Source organism: Perna viridis, chromosome 12 (assembly GCF_037379345.1).
Source record: "Perna viridis isolate PV_CMFRI_1.1 ecotype Kerala chromosome 12, ASM3737934v1, whole genome shotgun sequence".
Taxonomy (NCBI): Eukaryota; Metazoa; Mollusca; class Bivalvia; order Mytilida; family Mytilidae; genus Perna; species Perna viridis.
This window is the reverse complement of record NC_142456.1, coordinates 32090684-32112159: the sequence shown is the minus strand read 5'-3', so window position 1 is coordinate 32112159 and position 21476 is coordinate 32090684. Positions and strand designations below refer to the sequence as shown.

The 21476-nt window shown below is 35.2% G+C and overlaps 1 protein-coding gene across 4 annotated transcripts in view; it reads left to right on the top strand.

The window, feature by feature from the left end:
* Positions 1 to 16197, top strand: part of LOC148602055 (interferon-induced very large GTPase 1-like) — a 32875-nt gene extending 16678 nt beyond the window's left edge. For 3 of the 4 annotated variants that reach the window (XM_088554309.1, XM_088554310.1, XM_088554311.1), the window contains 4 exons: positions 889 to 958; positions 1805 to 1991; positions 4434 to 4494; positions 8609 to 16197. In XM_088554309.1, the coding sequence (XP_088410435.1) occupies positions 1806 to 1991; positions 4434 to 4494; positions 8609 to 16074 (7713 nt within the window). In that variant the 5' untranslated portion in view covers positions 889 to 958; position 1805 and the 3' untranslated portion in view covers positions 16075 to 16197. The remainder of the gene's footprint in view (positions 1 to 888; positions 959 to 1804; positions 1992 to 4433; positions 4495 to 8608) is intronic. The other variant, XM_088554312.1, reaches the window with a different exon arrangement.
* Positions 16198 to 21476: the final 5279 nt, after the last annotated feature.

Sequence of the window (21476 nt, the reverse complement as noted above, 5' to 3'; positions counted from 1 at the left end):
GTGATTCAGGCTGTTTAGGCTAGAAACCACTAATTCCATTTCCCATAGGCTTCTATGCTAATTTCACAATATTCAATGGCTTCTCTGGACTTTGCCTTAACTTTAACCTGCAGAGGACTATATATCAGCATGATTCTACATATGTTAGCTCAGAATGGCATGTGGGGTTAGCAGACTTGCAGTGCAGTACTGGTCACCGGAAGTGAAGGGTCTATAAATAGCATAGGAAATCCCAGTGTTTTCATAAGATAGGGGTTTATATAGAAATCATTATGGAGATTAGGCTTCACATCACAAGAAGCAAAATGCACCTATAAATTGTACAGAAATGTTTTTCCTTTCAGAAACTGTTTAATTTTTTGAATAAGATGAGAACTTTTTTCACATTATGAGGAACAGGGGTAATTTCTGCGTAGGACTATTTTTGCGTACGTTCCAAATGCTCATTGGTTGAATTGGTGGTCTGTAACCTTTAGAGCCTGTTTCTGCCTTAATTCTCAATCAGATGTAAGATATTTCCTACGTTTTTTTAGTTATAAGGGGTGAAAAGTCACACACACACACACACACACACACAGTCATATCATGCTGTGCCATGCGAAGCTCTTTATTTCGACTTGTCCGCTCTGCAGTAATTGAATTAAATTTGATAACCCACATGACACCAATTCGTCACGGACAGCCAATAATGTAATTGACTTAATTAAAACCATATCTTAATGATTTCAAATAGTAATATTTATATAATGCATTGGCGCCAGGGACTTATAACACTCACTATTGGCACCCGTAATATTCTTAATGTAACAACCAATCGATGTTCCTTTGGATTGTTCAAGCATTACCAGTATTGTATTCATTTCATACTAAGTCTTCAAATATACATAGGGCGAACGTACCCAAGGCCAAGGGCGAATGGACCGAGGGCGAAAGGAATCTGAGTGAACAAGTTACTAAGGTAAACGGACCCAATATCTCAACTAAATACAGTATTATTGATTGAAAGAGTAATCAAGGGAACCAAGGTTATAGCGGTAATTAAAAGAATGTAATCCAGGGACAAAGACCAGACATGGAAAACAGACATACACAACAAAGAAGATAAAGTAACTAAAATCATACATACAAAGTAACAAAAGTAAATGAGCAACTCGGACTCCACTAAAAACTGGGAGCATGGACCAGGTGCACCGGTAGGGTAAGCGTCCTCTGCTTTTCTAGAAACACCCGCCGAGTTGCTCATAAAAAGTCAAGTCCGGGGTAGACACACGAGGAAAGGAAAACTATGATCCGTTGAATAAATCAGTTTTCATAGTGTTGATGGATACACCATAACGATCCACGAGTTCATGATGACGACCATAAAACTTCTGTAGTGATGACTTCAATCTTGTAGCAACATAACAAAATTGGGATTAAAACTTTTTTGATTTTTTTGTAATAAAAACATGTCGCTGTCCTATCTGAATGAAATAGTTTTAGAAATCGATGACAGAATAAATTAATGACCAAATTAATTATGCAAGAAACCTACACCGAAACGACCCCCAGAATGTTCCTATATATGTACTTGTGACAAAGCAAACCACCCGTTTTACTGATACCTCAGAATAATTGATGTTTAAAGTCATCCCGATAGAGAGTTTTGTTTACATCTTTACATGTATATTCTTTGAGATTTCCACATTGTTTGTTTAGCAAAATTTTTAGTTCGTTTTATTTATTGATCACGAAATACTTATATTTATTTATTGCTAGGTATGCATTTTACCTTGTATGATTCTGAATGATGTTTATATTACAGAATGGGTTTAGACCTTCAAACGTATCGTGGTAGAATCGGGACATTCGCTGCATCTCATTTCAGCCAGACTCTGTCTGTTGGTGTGCTTGTCAATTTCTATGGAACACTAAGAACACTTGGTGCCGTTCTATTCATTGGTTTGCTCTTGATTATGTCAGGGGTGGAAACAAACCCAGGACCAACACTAGTGAGTGCGGTGAATACTAATTAAATTAATTTTTAAACAATATAGTAAGATGTTTTCCTACTCTATCATTAACTGTTTCTGAAATAATGAGGTACAATGTACAAAATGATAGATGGAGGAACACTGAAAACTTAAGTTATCACTTGAAATTTATTTCAATTCTGTATCCAAACAAATATTGTGTCCACACTGCCTCATTTGAATAGAGTTCAACTGGCTGCGATTTTATCATACTGCGCTCGAACGAAGCTTTTGATTACATTTGCACCTATATTCACAACCGTAACAAAGCTAATACAACCTTATTCTTGTAGTCGTCGTTAGTAGAGCCTCCATGTCCGGACAATAACGTGAATGTACTTGTATAGCAGTAGATCTTTATGAAATTATGCAATGTATGCAATGTGCCACACCAAAAATGAATAGATTGATTTTGGGCTTTTTATTATTGGGGAATAAGTGGCCAAAAATAGGCAATTGCGATTCTTGTCAAATTGTTGTCAACTGTTTTAATTCCAATCAAAATTCAGAGTTGTACCAAGCTTAAATGGTGTGTCCATAATTACTCAAACAAAATTTCGGAGGGAATTACGTTTTTGACGTGTCTGTCCCTGTGTCACTTTCTTCCTTTTATACGACCACAGATATTGTTGTAGTTCAAAAGAAGGAACATCGTTAAGCTAGATTCTTTAATCTCAGTTTCCGCTATATAGATGACGCATTATCGTTGAACAATCCTATTTTCTGGTATTTTATTCATCCATCTACCCCAGAGAACTTGAGATACAGGATACTGTGAAGTCAGCCTTATATCTATTTTGACCTACACTAAGACATTGGTGGTAAAGGAAACCTAATGACCAAACTATACGACAAACGCGATGACTTTGCAATATTGTCAACTTTCCTTTCATTCCTTCAACACTTGTGTATGGAGTTTTCATAGTACAACTCAAACGATATGCCATAGCTTGCCATTACCTCGCAGACATTTTGTATCGCGCAAGACGACTTCTTACAATTAGGTTTCTGGAACAGGGTTATGTTGCTACAAGATTGAAATCATCACTACAGAAATTTTATGATCGACATGGATCGTTATGGTGTATCCACCTGCACCATGACAACTGATTTGTTGAATGTGTTTTTTATTCCTCTGTCGCTTACCCTGGTCTTGACTTTTATAAGCAGCTCGGTCGGTGTATCTAAAAACCAGAGGACGCTTACCCTACCGGTACACATGTTCCATGTTCCCAGTTTTTAGTGGAGTCCGAGTTGCTCATTTGCTTTTGTCATTTTGTATGTTTTATTTAAGTTATTTTATGTTCCTTAATGTATGTGTCTGTGCTCCAGGTCTGGTCTTTGTCCTGGACTACATTTGTTTGATTTTAGTTAAAATCTTGGTTTCCTTGATTACTCTCTCTGCATCTGAATCTACAATTGGCTTCCGGACAAAAACTTGAATAGTCAAGTGTATTAATCTGAATGAAATAACACTACAAATTGCCATATCACAACAGGAATGATGGAATTAATTATTGGGTTTAGGAATTAAAGTGTTCAGTGATAAGGATTGCAAAAAAAGGAGAAAGAAAAAAAAACAAAAGATTTTCATGATTTCAGGATAATAAGTTTCCAGAGTACTCAAAAGTATAAGTGAATAATCTCTAAAAATTGCACAGCTAGATGCAATATCACACAATGCATGGATTGACTCTAGGTGTCAAAAGTAAATCAAAGTAGAATGAGGGGCAAATAGGCCAGAAACAATTATTCTCCTGATGTCCGTATAATAACTTGAGAAATGTGAACGGACTTTTTTGTGATATAACCACTAAAATCTACACCTAAAAAGAATACTTAAATTTGATTTAAGTGTTATCTCCGGTACTATGCAGGAAATATAAGCCAAAAAGAAGCCACTTCGATACTGATCAAAATCGTATCCTGTGTCAAATATTAGATCGAACGACATTTCTTCGATTAAATGCATTCTTGTCAGAATCTCCTCATTATTTATTCACAATTTAGAGCTATATCTATCGAATGCTGTGTCAAAAAATCACAACTGTTCAAAGCTTGACTTCCACAGTCTATCAAGCTATGCCCTGCAAATAATTTTATTTTTGTTTGGTATATTATGCATGACTTGAGCATCTCTACAGTTGCTTTTACGAAATAAAAGGACACTAGTCCGTGCACTAGTGTGAGCCAATGTGCTCTAATGCAATATTAACCGTATTCATTGATTTTTCATTTAGCTTTTGTATTTTGTTGTTTTTATTGCCGATTTATATACTCGTCTTAACCTTACTATTTTTGTGTAACTGTGGTTTTCTTGAATTTACTGTCGTTTTAAAACTTCTTTAAAGTACAAGCCATGTAATATATAGAATACTTTTATAAGCATTAAACTGGTATTTTATTAAATTTTATTTGCAGGTAACGAAAGACCAGGGTTCTTTGACGAATGAAGTCAGTCTTGAGAATATGTCTGGCACTCGTATGTAGTATTATATTTTTAATGTTCCAATGTTTGCAATGATGTTGTAACAGCTTGACTTGACGTTGGAGAAACTAACGTCACTCTTATATGCTTTGTCTTAGCTCAATCCTTCTTTATATATTTCTTATATGCCGTCTTTTTAAGACGGGACGTTTTAAGGTATACCCGTGTCTGTCCGTCTATCATTCACACTTTGCACAGTAACACAAAAATACTGCCACCACTTTTTATGAAACTTTAATAAATTGTTTATATAAATGAAAGCTCCATTTCAATTTTTGAAAATTTGTGATTTTACAACCAAGAGTTACTAGATATTATTCTTTAAAAGGGGATTTTCTCAGTTTTCATATGTTAATTCAATAGCGATTGCACCCATTTAAAAAAAGGTCGAGATTCCCCTTATTGGCGAACCCTTAAAATGCTTCAAGCAATTTTCTTGAAACTTAGTTGAATAGTTTATTTCTATTAGAGTAAGCTCCCTTTGAATGTTTCTTTTTAAATTTATTTTATTGTTTAGATTTATATTGAAAAATGGGGCAATTTCCCATTTTTGGAATTTAACTAAACTTTAACTGGACTGGGATGGTCAACGGTGCACCCCCACTCATAAATTTAATGATGATTTTCAGGTACATTTATACTTCCAATTATCAAATTAATTTGTCGCCAAAGGAAATTCTCCGATTTCTTTTTCAGTACAAGCCTATATTTGTACCCAACTGACACAAAAAAGAGTCTTCGTCTTTTTAGGGCATCACGTATAAAGAAACTGTATAAATATAGGAAACATCATGTAGCTCAATTCCTCAGCTTTCTAATGATACCAACAAAGTTGTGGTAAAACTTGGGATTGGAGTAAAAGGAAAAAATGTGTACCCCAACCCCACCGAAAAAACGCTTAAGTTGATAAATCTCTCAATGTCGAAACCCCTATAAAATTTATACTTCAGTAAAGTAGAAGTGGCATTTTTTCTTTAATACTATGACAATTTTAAATGCCTTCAGGATTCTTATGATGGTTTGTGACTATATTCATAATCAGAATGTATCTCAAAATGCAAAGAAATGGGATTTTTAATTTTCCTATAAGAAGTTGCATAAATTCGGTTTTACACGTTATTGCTCCACCATAAAGTTTCAAATTTGGTATCATTTGATACATAATTCATTTTTCTACATCATGAAACCAAGAAAAACTAATTTTCATGAATGAATTTTCCAAAATCCTTTAAAATAATACCCCATATTGCTAGAAAACTGGTTTCAGTAACAACATTCTCATTCATCTCGAACTTGATAAACACTGGTCATACCCCATCTGATTATCATCTCTCGCATATGGTGTTAAAAATATCACAATTGATACGCTACGCTAGAGCAAGTACTAACTAATCTGATTTCCTTGAACACCATAAATATCTGCGTAACAGACTCCTGAATCAAGGATGTGAGGAAATGCGTCTTGAAAGATATCTTACCAAATTTTTTTAGAAATCAGTCTTGGTTGAAAGTACTCAGTTTCTTCTAAAACAATGAGTAATGATTGATTTTTGTCAAATGTTCTATGTGCTGATGTGACCACTGATTTACTTATTATGACAATAGGATACAAATGCTTTTTAATTACCGCTGGTATAGTTACGCCGCAATGGAATGATGTTTAGCGCGCTGTAAAACTTATCCCACCATTTCGTATTAATTGCCTTTAACAAGTCAGGACCATTGCGATTCCAGCTGCTCCGATTGTGTAATATCTATTTTGCCAGATTTATATTGGACTTGACTTGATTATGGATCGGATTAGTGTTCGATTATTTTGTTGTTAGTCTTATTCACAGCATACGGACGGTGTATAATTCATATTTTAGGCATTCATAATTAAGATTATGATATGTATTCAACATATCTGATCAATTCAGGCGCTATGATTTTCCTTTTGGGGAATTATTATAAAATCGTAAGGGGGATTTTCAGAACTTCAGATTTTCCTCTTTATCACCCGTTGTTGTCAACATTTTTGGTACCATTAGAAAGCTGATATATTTGGGTGTCTGACAATACCCATATATGCTAATTTACTACGCTTTGAAGAACGAAGAAGTTAGACAAATTTTTAAAAAAAAATGGATTTTTTGGCGACAAGATTTTTCGTAAATGAGAGGTATAATGGAACCTGAATAATCACATTTTAGTTGTGTATCGGGTGGATGGGGGGTTATCTCAGACCACGTACTTCATCCTCTCAACCAGAAATTGTTTAAAAAGAATACGTATTTGATACGACCGCAAAAATTGCTGTCGTATAATTTGCCGTCGTCGGCTGTAGACATCTGGTGTTCAATTGAAAACTTTATTAAAAATGATTTTAGGCTCTGCCTATGATGGACGGAACTCCATGTGTGCCCTGAAACCACCATTAAGCTGTACACAATATATTTAGGTTGCCTTTCAGATTGTCAGTAGTTTAGTTTTCAAATTAACTGATACTTTTAATTAAAAATTATCATGGAAAATAACAAGTACCAAAACAGCCATGAAAAGTGCTGTGAATGTGTAATCTTTAAATATTGTTTGTATTTACCTGTTCTGGATTTGTTTGCGGTGCACTGCCATGTTGCTATGGGAGAAATCTAATTCGGTGACGAGAATATATAAGACTGTTCTGGGAAAGCTAAATATATTTCTACACAGCCAATATTTCCTTATTATTATGAAATAAATAATTAAATAAATAAAAAATCGAATCCATCGACGTATTTTAATATAAAATATTGTGTTCCAACTTATTTTTTAATGCTATTCAGTGTTTCTCTGATTGTAATCTTTAAGTTTACTCCCTTAACTGTATAAGTTGTATAAAGATAGGCGTGCGACATATTTCGAAATTTTACGAAAAATACCTTTTTTTTTCATGAAGTGCATGAAAAACTATGATAATGTGAAAATCCCAGCTCGAGATTTTCCAAAAAGGTGATATAAAGCAATAGTAATCTTTTAAAAGTGACTTTAATTTAAAGCGTTACTTCGGCTTCCAAGTTAGCCATATCAAAACCAAACCATATTTCTTACAATATTCGTTAATCTGGCACCGTGTCAATTTTCGAAAAAAAAAACCAACTAAAAAACTAACTTTCCTATACTTGAGAGAATGTAGTTCTTATACATTTTCAAAATCTTTGTTTCTAACCTTCTAACACTTTCATTTTTTAACAATAAAAGTAGTCCAAATTTTATTATGAAAAATGGCGTAAAATAAAAATAAACACATAAATGACTGTTACTATAAATAAAACGATAGATGTTTAACAAGAATAATTAGCATTTTCGGAATCTTAACTGACTACCTCCCAACTCCAACATAAATTTTAAGTCAATTCAAAAATAACTTTTTGAAATAAGTGAGTTTGTGCATGGTTTTCTCAAAGACAGCCTCGTTTTAGTTCTATGTGGATCCTGAAAAAATCGAAAGGTCCTCTGGAGACCTTCAGTTCATGACTATTATCAGAGGATAATACATCAAAACCTATGATTTTTCAATACTGTATACTTCTATTCCCCATACTCATTAAAACTCCCGACTAAAAACATTATATATCGTTGTTTTTTTTCAAAAAAAGATTGTACATCCAGATACAAATCTATAGTTCTTGGTAGAGATTCCTCATACTTTGTAAAAAATAATTCCAAATCATCTTCCAAATATACAGAAGATGTTTACAAATTGTGCTGCTCTACTTGCTGACCTATTCTTTCACTCTTATGAGCCTGACGTTATAGCTGATCTGATCCGAAAGAAAGAATATCCTTTAGCTAGATCATTTAATCTTAGTTCTTGCTATATAGATGACGTATTATCTTTAAACAATCTTAATTTCGGGAATTTGATACATCACATCCAACTTTCATTCTGTAGTTGGAAGAAATTTAAATAATGAAATACAACTGTTTCTTATAAGGTTTTATATCAAATCCTTACAACATCTCTTAATGGAAAGTACTACAAGGTAAGCTAGGTTCTGGTATCTTTGAAAGAAATGACGAGCTGTCAGTCCTTTTCTTATTTCTCGTTAATATATTTTCCTAGTATGTTATAATTATTTATTTGCAGAAAAACCTCGGAGCCTACAACTCGAGCAGAAACTTAAGGAATATCAACTGGATGAGAAATTTTGGTCAAAAGTATTTCTTGAAAAACTAGGCATTGATAAACCGGAACAGCTTAAATTTGTTGATCCACATTCTTTTGAAAAGCTGAAAAAGTTGATAAGATTTGATTGGGAAGTAAATGCTTTGCAATCAATGCTCAATATTTGTGATGACAAATACACATGTTTTAGACAAAATCAGAGAGATGATATTGTCAAACAACAGGAATCTATCAAGACAGTTCTTAGTAATCTAGAAAAACTTCGTAACGAAAGCAACCGAACAGATGGTTGTGTTAAAACTGAAGAAGAAAAATTGAGACATCTCTTAGCAGTACCGGATGATGCATGGATTAATCAGTTAAAACATAAGTCTCTAGAGACTGTTTTAAATGACGTAAAATCACAGTTTGGTGACACTGGGTTGTTATCAAGTAAATCACATGAATTGTCGGATAAGGAACTAATTGGCAGTGCATCTGGAGGGACTGTATTACGAGGCGTTCTAGTTACAAAAAATAACGAGGATATTTTGGAACTCAGAAAATCTGTTATTGATGCACCTTTTGATGTACGACTTAGATCTCCAGTTATCCAACCAAAAGATGAAACGATTGATATAACTTCAAGAGTAAAATCTGACAGCTTTCATCGCAGCATTGATATTATTGGTTACAGTGCATCCGCCAGTGTACATGGAAGTGGTTGGGGATTTGCTGCCGATGCTTGTTTTTCTGCAAAACATTCAGATTCAGAGAAAAGCGATTTAGAGTCACATCAAGAACAAAATTTTCACTCAAGAATAAAGTTTTCAATTATACCAATGGCCTCTTGTGAGCTTAATATACGATCTTTTAAGATTAAAAAAGATGTTTTGAAAGAATTGAATCAACTTGAGTTATTAATCAACAGCACAACTAATCGCGATATAATACAGTCAAAGTTTGAAGATTTTTTTAAGTCTTATGGTTCTCATGTTAATACAGGCACAGTTCATTTTGGAGGCATTTTTGAATGGGTAGCCACTTATGATTGTGCATTTTCATCAAATAAGCAGTCAGTAAAATCTATGGTACAAGATGCACTAAGTGCATTTGTGTCAATTGGATACACTGGATCGCCATTCAGTGTAGGTGGAAGCATTTCAGCTGATCACATAAAAAGCAACACCAAACTTTCTGCATCATATACTGAATCCGAATTGTCGAAGACGAACCTTCGCATTGTAAAATCAGGTGGTCCACAAGAGGCAACAATACTTCATATATGGAAACAAGGACTCGTAGCCAATAACAGTTCATGGTCAGTTATTGACAGAGGTTTTCTTTCCCCGAAAAATTTTAAAGGCATTTGGGAATTGTTGCGTAATCACCAAGAAGAATTTTGTAATCACATACACCTAAGTGGAGAAATGAAAAGTGCTTGGGAAAAAATGACCGGGATTTCAATGCCTGATAACATTCAGAGTGATATAATAGTAAAAAATGTAGAATCAATGGAAAGTCTAATGTCACAATTAAACGATTGGTGCGAAGATCCAGGATTAGTGGACTCTGGTGTTCAGTATCTCACAACTATATCAGAAAAGGTTAATCAACTAATTGAAAGCACCGGGTCTGAAAAGATTTGGGTTGATCAATTAATGACTAAATCTATCTTGACAGACTTTTTCCTGAAAACAATTAAGATGAGTTCTTCAAGTCAATATACTAATTCAATTCTTATCAAGTACCATATACGAAGACTTATTACAATGGCTGGTGAACAAAATTTTCCCAAAAAAGATATCATCATGCAGTTGATTATGCCATCTGAAGATTCTCAAAAATTTCATAGTGTTCTTACATGTCAGTCATTCTGCACAATAGAAGATCTTTTAAAATCTATTGAACACAATTTCTTACCATACCTTATTATTGAAGTATGCAAGGTAAATAGTGAAAAACAATTATTTGAACTTGATTCGCATATCACTGTAGAACTTGCAATTGCGGTAAACAGATTAATAACAAAATTGAATATGGAATCGAAAACAATGGATATATGGTTCTCTGTTGCAATGTTATTACCTCTGTGCTATAATCATGAAACTTTGCAGTTTGATGAACTTGTTACAACCAGTAAACTCGAACACCTTCTTAAGGAAGCAAAAAAACAATTACTAGACTTCCAGACGTACTCCCTAAAGAGCAAGGTGGAGCAGCAAGCGTTTATCGTTGAAATCGTACTGACAAGTCTAAAAAAGGACGACATTTATAAGTCTGAAGCATCGTTTACCCGTGTGATTAACATGATGGGATCAAGTCTTCTTCCTGAACTTAATGACATAACCAATAGATATGGAACTACAAAACCTTTTGATTTCGAATCATTATTGACCTGTGTAAAACAACTAAAACAAGGAAATAAAAAGTTCACTCTAAACAAGATACTTCCGTTAGAAAGTCTACAAAATGCTTTGTCCGAAAAACAACAAAAAGTAGAACGTTCCTTTAAGATGGATGATCCGATAACACAATCTTTACATCATGATATGTTAACAACTTTAGGTTTATCAACATGGTTTCCAGGAAAAATTACCATTCACGATGTAATGGCAGTTACACGAGAAAAAGACAAATCTGAAATACAAATAACAGACTTGCCATGGCTCATTTTACGACGGCTTATAATGATAGACTTTCAGGCAAGAGAGTCGGACATGGAAGAATACATTTCACGTGCAGAGTATAATAATGGCATGGATGAAGATAACGAATTAAGCTGTGGTTCTTTTTATGCATTATTGACAAGTTTTGAAAATGATTCTAGAAAAACGGACACACGCTTGAATCCTCTCGATGTGTTTCTGCTTCTATTTTGCTGTTGCGATCCCATGATGAAACAGATGTTGGTAAACAAAATGTTTTTATGCAAACTAGCAGTCCCTTTTTTATATCCATTTATGAGTAAAGAAAATGTCATTTGTTCTATGTGGCCATTGAGAATGGTTCTTTTGGAATCCATCGACAGTCAACAAGAGACAACAGAAGTTTCGGTCCTTGATCATCCATCTAAACGTGTTTCGTTTATTCGTCTTGGTCGCCCTTCTTGGTCAAAATCGAAGTTGATAAACGGCGTTTTAAGTAATAATTCACATCAAACTTTTTTCAACAAAGACAGCTCTTTAGGTTCATCCGAACGTCAGCTTTGCCATGGTCTTGTGGAAGCGTCCTGGTATATACCATCTGGTAAGGCTTCGGATTTTTCATCAGAAATAATTGCTTTCCTCAATCTCCGCGGAAACGCCTTGGATATGGATGCACAAATGGATATTATTAAGCAGATATCACATACAATAGTCGTTATGGTGGATGTTGAGAGTCTTGAACAAGATGATTGTATAAAACTCATGAAAGATCTCCATCAAAATCCGTGTCCTGTTGTGATGTTAATATCTCAAATGAACCAGGGTATTAATCAAAGTACAATTAAGTCGAAAATGGAAACATATGCCCGAAAGGTTGGTGATAGTATTGAGCAAACACAATATATAATGACTATCAAAGGTGGTAAGGAACGCAATTCTACAGATGTTAAAAACGATATTCACAGATTAGTAACAAAAAACTTAAAACGACAAACTGCTGAATCATTAAATGCATGTTGTCAAAAGTCAGCATTTTCTTCTGTTTTTTGTGATGAAAGTCATCCAAAATGTATTGCAGGAATGAATTTTGCTCAAACAATCCTAGATCACATTAGCGAAGTTTCCGTGTTTGAAGTTAAAGACTTAGTCACACCGTTGCAAAGCAAATTATGGCAAACATTAAGTTATAAACAGAAGAACAAAAAAAAGGGCGGAAAGAAAAAGACCGTTTACGATCAAGATGTTGTACAGAAAGAAATAATATCAATTCGCAAGAAGCAGTTGGAGATTTGCAATAATCTTTCTCCCGTCATGACTGCTTTCATAAGTCATCTCGTTAGACATGTAGATGATGAAGAACTTATATTGTTTTCCATGCAGTGTTTAAAAATGAAATTGGAACACAACTTAAGAACCCATCTGCCAGATCTTACAAAGAAATTCCGTACACACTGGAGAAACTTAAAATCTTCTAAAGATAAGCAAGACTACTCTAATATTACAGAGTTAGAAAACTTAGTTGCGACATCAAGAAAAGAAATAGCAGATGCCTCTTTTGGGCTAGAGCATTTGATACGCGAGCTTGGACAAATATACGAAACTGTTATGTTCCAAGGAGGGTCAAAAGCGTCAAAAGAAATTCTATCTAAAGTTAAAATTCTTCCAATGGTGGTAGCTAAGCTTCTCACTTTGGGCATTCCCTTTGAAATAATGGATGGTGATGCTGCAAATGTACCCATTATGTGGGTAGAAGCCGTCTTAAACAGTTTAAAATCTCTACTCGGAGACAAAACATTGTTTTCCCTATCTGTTCTTGGAATTCAAAGTTCTGGCAAGTCAACTCTTTTAAACACGATGTTTGGATTACAGTTTGCTGTAAGTGCGGGAAGATGTACCCGTGGAGTATTTGTTCAACTAGTGAAAGTCGATGATAATTGTAACTTTCCTTTTAAATATATCCTTGTAATTGACACGGAAGGGTTAAGAGCTCCAGAACTCAGTTCCGAAAACTTTTATCATGATAATGAACTTGCGACACTCGTAATTGGTATGGGCGATGTTACAATAATAAATGTGAAAGGCGAAAATACTGCAGAAGTAAAAGACGTTCTCCAGACTGCAGTTCATGCATTCTTAAGACTGAAATTGGTTAACGAGCGTTTAAATTTACGACAATCGTGTGTATTCATACACCAGAATGTTCCAGCTGTAAATGCTAAAGATAAAATGTTACAAGGAAGACAAAACCTTGTCGAGAATTTGGATGATATGACTCTTGAGGCTGCTGCGCAAGAACTAATAACCAATATATGTGCCTTTGATCAAGTAATTAATTTTAACAGTGAAAAACATGTATGGTATTTCTCTGACCTCTGGAATGGTGATCCTCCAATGGCACCGGCTAATCCTGGGTATAGTGAAAAAGTGTTGGAAGTAAAACGGTGTATATTGGAAGATATTAGTTATAAAAGAAATACATTTCTAACAATCTCCAACACATTACAACATATCACGGATCTTTGGGAGGGAATTATGGCTGATGATTTTGTTTTCAGTTTTCGGAATTCGCTTGAGGTACAAGCATATACAATAATGGAGAGCAAATATCAAGAACTTGCATGGGAACTCGAAAGATTTACTTTAGACTGGTTGAGAAAAACAGCTTCTATTGAAATAGGAAAATGTACAGACATTTGTGGCATTGAAGGATGTGTCTTGAACCTTACAACATCTCTTACCAGAGAGGTAGTGGAAAAAAGTGAAACGGTGAAACAGAATCTTGAGGTATTTTTTAACTCACACAATTTGAAGGATATATTAATAAAATGGAAACAAAATAAATTTATTTCATTAATCAACCATTCTGAGGACTTGATTAATCGATTTAAACAAGAAATTGTGGAAATGAAAGAACAAGCACGCCTGGATAAACTTCAGCAAGTAAAACAAACAGACTTAATGAGAGAAATTAATAGAAAAGCGAGAGATTTGGCTGACACAATGAAAGGCAAGCGTCCATCGGAAACAGAAATGAAAACTTTGTTCAATGATATGTACATTGAATGGATTAATCAACTTGCTACTCGGTTCACATCAGATCCAATTCCAATAGAAGATGAAGTTGAATCAGTCTTATATACTAAACTGTTCAAGGAATCTGCTCTTCTTACGGAAGAGACAAGAACTTATCCGCTAAATTCTCCTCTCAATGTCAGTTGTCTCGAAAAAAGTCTTTTACTCGATAATTTAAAGAATTTAAAGAAACATGTCAGTATTTCGACATATGTAAACATCGATTTAAATGGTGATAAGATAGAAAGGATAGTGTGGGATAAGTGTGAATCTCAAGCACTTGATGTCGCTAAAGATGCCTTTCGAACCATTGACGCATATTTAACTGATAAATCATCGACCGATTCCAGATTTAATAAGTCTTTTGTAACCGAAATACTAAACACTGTCGTTTCTTGTGTTGATAAGCACAACACATATAAATCTAAATACGCCAAATTTACATTACTTCCGTCATTTAAAGTAAAGCTAGCAGTACATGTTTGTAGACATGCGATTCAAGTTTTTAAATCTATGAATGAAAACTATGATCAGAAACATAGTACAAAAGCAAGAATACAAAGATACCGTTCAACTGCTTGGAATTTGTTCAAAAATCTGGTTCACCAAAAGACAAATGAGTTCATTGCAACGTCGTTTTTCTCTGATTCAATTGAAGGCGTTATAAAAAAAAATTTAAATACATACCTTCCTGTCAGAGTGGAAGCTGAGATTTTATCAGAATTTACACATACTAAATACCATTTAATTGTTGCCATAATGGATGATCTGGCAAAGAAGGCAAATTTCGCTTTGTACAAGGAATACATTCAAAATCCTTATACATACTCATTCACGTGGTTGACTGACTTTACAAATAAAAAAATCTTTTGTAAATCTTCTGGGAAATCTCGCTATGCTGAAATTGCTAGAATTAGGCTTGAAGCAATTATGTCGTCCATTCAAAGAAGCGCAACCGCGGCGACAGCAAAGGTTAAGGATCACATGGGAATGAAAACTGAAAAGTGGATTACAGAATTTGAGCAAGAGATCAGGAAAGAAAAAATCAATATACAGGATGGGACTTTCAGTCATATGAATGATATAGAAGTACATGATTTTTCTAACTTTAATGAACTTGTATTCAGACGTCTTATTGATTTAGAAGAAAGCATAAACGAATTTTACAATTCCGTATCAGCAAGTTCGGTAAATTGGGAAGTGAAAACCCCTTATCAAAATATGATGAATAAATTGTGGGGATGCGACGCAAAATGTCCGTTTTGTCACGAGCCATGTCAGAACACAAACGCGGATCATATAGAAACAGGACAAAGTCACACATGCATACAACATCGACCAAGTGGTATTGGGGGCGACAGATGGGATGGGCAGTCCCGAAAGGACAAACTTTGCGTCGAGTCTTGCAATTTTTTTATTCAAAGCCAAGACACAGAGTTTAATTGTCGTGATTGTGGATTGGAATGTCGCCAATCGGGTAAATGCAATGTAGTTGGTGATGATCTTGTCTACCATAATGCTGTAGACTATAAAACTGTTTTACCAGATTGGGATATAGCACCGAGCCAAGATATGTACTCAAAATCAGAATACTGGATGTGGTTCATGGCAACTTTTCGTTGTCAGCTGAAAGACATGCATGCCGCCCAATTGCCGGATATTCCCGAAACATGGTTTAATATCACGCTTGATTCAGCCCTCAAAAGTATTCGAAGATGGGCAAACTGACACAAGTTGTGTTAAATGTTCAATGATAAACCATATTTTATTCTTTGGGTTGTTCTGGTAATTTGTCTTTAGAATTGTGATGATCCACTGAAAAAAAAAGAATTATAATTATGCAATCTTTGATTTTCATTATAAATTATTAAATTTACAAAAAAATTAATATTATCTTCGGATAGGAATATTTTATGATACTTTTGCTTCGGTTTTAGTCTTGCTATACTAATAGATCAAGTTTGTTTTAAAAAATCGTCTATACCTGAAAACGATGACGTCCGGTGTCCGTAGACATTTTTGGTGTCTTGACAATATCTAGGGTATAAGTTTAAAGATTTCTTTTTTTAATTTATATCACAAGTTCTCACCTAAACAGTTTAGGATTATGGGAAAAAAGTTTAGAATCCAAGTCCATTTTATATCAGTCTAATCCCAAGCTTTAAAAGTTTTTCAATTATAAAAGGCTATTGCAGAACCTCGAGATTGAGGACTTCAAGTCTAAACCACCTGACTGTTCTTGCAAAACCTCTCCATTCAAATCTGGTCCTTCTGGTCACGTCGTTACGGAAGATTTAACCATTATCGAAAACGAATCTCTGCGTAATATCCTTTCTAAAGGTCCCAAGTACCGTGAACCACGCTCCAAAAATTGGAATAATAACTTTAAAGTTCTTATGGATGCCGTCGAGGACTATGCAAGAAAATGGATAAAACGAGAACAAGAAGACATTGATTCTCTCTCAGAGTGGTTGAAGGCCGTGAGGTCTTTAATTTTGAAACGAATGAAAGTTTTAAGTAGGTCAATGAGTGCCAAGGCTACATCAGTTTTCAAAGACCCCGATGTAGCAAAAACATTGTCTACTATACATGACAAATATGTTGTCGTACCAGCAGACAAAGCCCAAAACAACATTGTTTTTGTCTGCAAAACGTTTTATATCCAATGTTTATTATCAGAGGTAGACGTAGAAAATAATAGCAGTGATAAGACCTACACTGCTACCACTCTCTCCAAAGAAGAGATTGTGGAAAACCATAAATCTGTGCTATCCTCTTTTGGTCTCTCTACCAAGGACGATGATTGTGATTTACCGTCTATGTACTGGATTCCTAAACTTCACAAGAATCCATACAAACAACGTTTCATAGCTGGATCTGCAAAATGTACCACCAAACGTCTTTCAAAACTTTTAACTTCTATACTCACAACTGTCGAAGAGGGTCTACAGTCCTACCACAACACTTGTTACTCCCGTAGTGGTATTAATTCAATGTGGATCCTGAAAAATTCGAAAGATCTTTTGGAGACAATCAGTTCAAGACTATTATCTGAATATAATAGCATTAAAACCTATGATTTTTCAACACTGTATACTTCTATTCCCCATACTCAGTTAAAATCACGACTTAAAAACATTATATATCGTTGTTTTTTCCCAAAAAGATGGTACTCCTAGATACAAGTATATAGTTCTTGGTAGAGATTCCTCATACTTTGTAAAAAATAATTCCAAATCATCTTCCAAATATACAGAGGAAGATGTTTACAAAATGCTGGAATTTTTAATCGACAACATATTTGTCCAGTGTGGTGGACGTGTTTTTCAACAAACGGTCGGCATTCCAATGGGAACAAATTGTGCTCCTTTACTAGCTGACCTATTCCTTCACTCTTATGACTTTATAGCTGATCTGATCAGAAAGAAAGAATATTGTTTGGCTAGATCCTTCAATCTCAGTTTCCGCTATATAGATGACGTGTTATCTTTAAACAATCCTAATTTCGGGGATTTGATACATCGCATCTACCCAAAAGAACTTGAGATAAAGGATACTACAGACACTGTGAAGTCAGCCTCATATCTTGACCTACACTTAGAAATCGATGGTAAAGGAAAACTATTGACCAAACTTTACGACAAACGTGATGACTTTTCATTCAGAATTGTCAACTTTCCTTTCATCTGTGGTAACATCCCTTCGGCTCCTACGTATGGAGTGTTCATATCACAACTCATACGTTATGCCAGAGCTTGCCGAAACTACGCATACTTCTTGTATCGCGCTAGAACTCTAACAGATAGGCTTCTGGAACAGGGTTATGTTGCTACAAGATTGAAGTCATCACTACAGAAGTTTTATGGTCGTCATCATGAACTCGTGGATCGTTATCGTGTATCCATCAGCACCATGAAAACTGATTTATTCAACGGGTCATAGTTTTCCTTTCCTCGTTTGTCTACCCCGGACTTGACTTTTTATGAGCAACTCGGCGGGTGTTCCTAGAAAAGCAGAGGACGCTTACCCTATCGGTGCACCTGGTCCATGCTCCCAGTTTTTAGTGGAGTCCGAGTTGCTCATTTACTTTTGTTACTTTGTATGTATGATTTTAGTTACTTTATGTTCTTTGTTGTGTATGTCTGTTTTCCATGTCTGGTCTTTGTCCCTGGATTACATTCTTTTGATTACCGCTATAACCTTGATTACTCTTTGAACACTTCCATTTAGGTCAAAGTATATCATGCCGTTTAAACGGCACGTTTAACATTGATCACCATCCAAATTGAGAGATGTATCAAGTTGAGCATTGTGTCCAATCTTGCTCCAACTGTTCAGGGCTGCACCTCTGTAGTAGTATCAGACTGCGTCCTGTGAACCATTTTATTTTTTCATAGTGCGATCGTAACGGTTTGGCATGCGTTGTCGTTCGTAGATACTAGTACTTGGGTTTTGTTCGATAACCTTTGGATATTGATATAATTATACAATGTGCTATTCCACAAAGGGAAGATTGGTATTAATTTTTTGGGTTATGGCCAGTCTGCTTTGGAATTAGGAACAGTTAAGTGGCCAGAAATTGTCGGCGTCGTCGTCGGTTGGCATTTCATTTCCGAACAAGAAATTAAGTAAAAGTGTATAGATCATTTAGACATTTTAGCACACGGTATCATACCACATCTGGATTATTATTGAGTAGATCTCTGAAATTGCCCATTTAGCAGCCATAATACTAAAGGCAGGCTGGGATTAATATTATGGGTTGTGGGTTGATTTATTTAGGAATCAAAGTCAAACAGGGTTCACTTTTGGTCAAATTCTTTTCATGTGTCAAATATATAATCTCAAAATTCAGATCTGTATCAAGCTTGAATGCTTTCTTGTCCCAACTATCAAGGGTTTAACATCTGCGAATGTATCATGCTGCGCCTTTCGAAGCATTTATTTGTTTTTATTTGTTTTAGTTTTTGAATGATTTATGCTATAATAAACTATATTTATAGACCACTAGACCCTTATATATAAGTCTAAAGGATTGTACAACGATACCGATAAAGATGTTAACACACTATAATAAAGTATATAATGGGCAAATTTTTCAGTCAACAAATGACCTTCTTCGGTGCCTTAAATAAACTGAGTGTGTATGAAAGTAAATGGTATTTGAACACAACTCACTACCTAATCAGATGAATACCTGTGACGTATAAATTTTATTTACCGACAGTAACAAAGATCTTGAACATTGTGCACGTTGTGTGTTGATCTTGAATACTGAACTATAAAAATAAAAATATTTACAAACACTGTTATAAGAAACTATACAAAATAGGAAGAACTTAATGTTTTTGTTAATTCCGTGTGGGTGTAAAACACGGAGTTCTTTTATCCAAAATCCCTCCCGCTTCACTCTCTGTAGATCGCTCCAGATCGTGTTTTGTTCCACGATGAAGATTTTCATTTTGTTGAAATCATCGAGGCAGTGGTTAGGTAATCTGAAGTGTTGACAGACTGGAAGTAAAGGCTTTTTTGTTAGGTCGCTCCTGTGTCCGTTCAAGCGCTTGTGAAAAGACTGTTTAGATTCACCAACATATTGAAGGCCACAAATGGGACAGTGGAGCAAATATATTACATTAGCACTCTTGCAGTGCACGTTGCAAAATATTTTGTAGCGTTTCCCCGTGACTGTGCTGGTGAATGATGACGAGTGGTGCATTTGGTTGCAACATTTACACCTTTTTTCACCACAGGAGCGACTCTCGCCTGGAGTCAAGTTGGGCTAAGATATTTCAGCCCTCACAAGTAGACTACGCAAACTGTCTGGCTGTCTGAAAGCAATCATAGGTGGTTCGGGAAAGACTTTGGATAATGTTGAGTTTCTCTCGACAGAGGCCCAGTGCTCACGAATGGTGTTGTGGCTGTTTTAAGGCAGGGGTGGTGTGTTAGAACACAAGGGTTTCTTTTACATTTTTTCTTTGCCTTGTATTGTAACAGACTACTTCTTGGGATATTGTGAATTTTTTGGAACCCTTCTTTGATGGTCTTGTATCTATATCCCCTTCTTCTTAAATTGTTCTTCAGTTGACCTAGACGTTTCTTTAAGGATTCGTCATTTGAACAAATGCGTCTTAGCCTAAGAGCTTGACTGAATGGTATACTCTTAGTCAGGTGAGATGGATGACAGCTCTTTGGCATAAGATATTGATGTGTGTCAGTTGGTTTTGAGTATAGATCCGTGGAGAGCTCTCCCCCGATAAGGTGCTGGAGGTATCGAGGAACGAGATGCTAGTAGCAGATGTTTCGTGAGTGAACTTAATTGAAAGATGTTGATTGTTGGCACGAGCGATAAAATTGTTTAATTCTTCTTCGTCATGTGTCCACTTCATATCCACGTCGTCAATAAAGCTATACCAGGACAGAGGCTTTTCTATAGAGGATTCAAATAGTTTTTTTTCAAATTTTCCCATGAAAATGTTGGCATAAGACGGAGCCATTTTGGTACCCATAGCTGTGCCATTTATTTGTAAGTAATGGTCTCCATTAAAAGTAAAATTGTTCTTTTTAAAACCATTGTGGGCAAAGTGACAAGGCAGTCAATACGTGGAACTTTGACCTCCCGAGAGTCCCATACTTCTCTGCAAGTCTCGATACCATCAGAGTGAGGAATGTTGGTATAGAGAGATGTAACGTCCATAGTGACCAGAGTGGTGTTTGGTGGAAGGGGATTCAGAGCCTGCATCTTCTGTAAGTAATCAGTCGTATCTTTTATAAATGATGGAAGTTTTTCAACATGTGGACGTAGATGAAAATCCACGAATCCCGAAATTTTCTCTGTTGGATGGCCGTTAGCAGAGACTATAGGCCTACCTGGGTTGTTAACTTTGTGAATTTTGGGGAGTAGGTAGAATCGACCAGGTTTAGGATTTTCAGGTTTGAGATATTCAAGGGTTTTAATGTCAATGTGGTTATTATCGTACATTTTGTTTAACTCAGTGTTTATTTCGTCCGCAAAGGATTGAGTGAGGTCTGTTGTTAATTTGATATAAATATGTAAATATATATTTGATATATATGTATGTATGTATGTATGTATTTATGTTTATATGTTTATATATGTATCAGTTTGATCT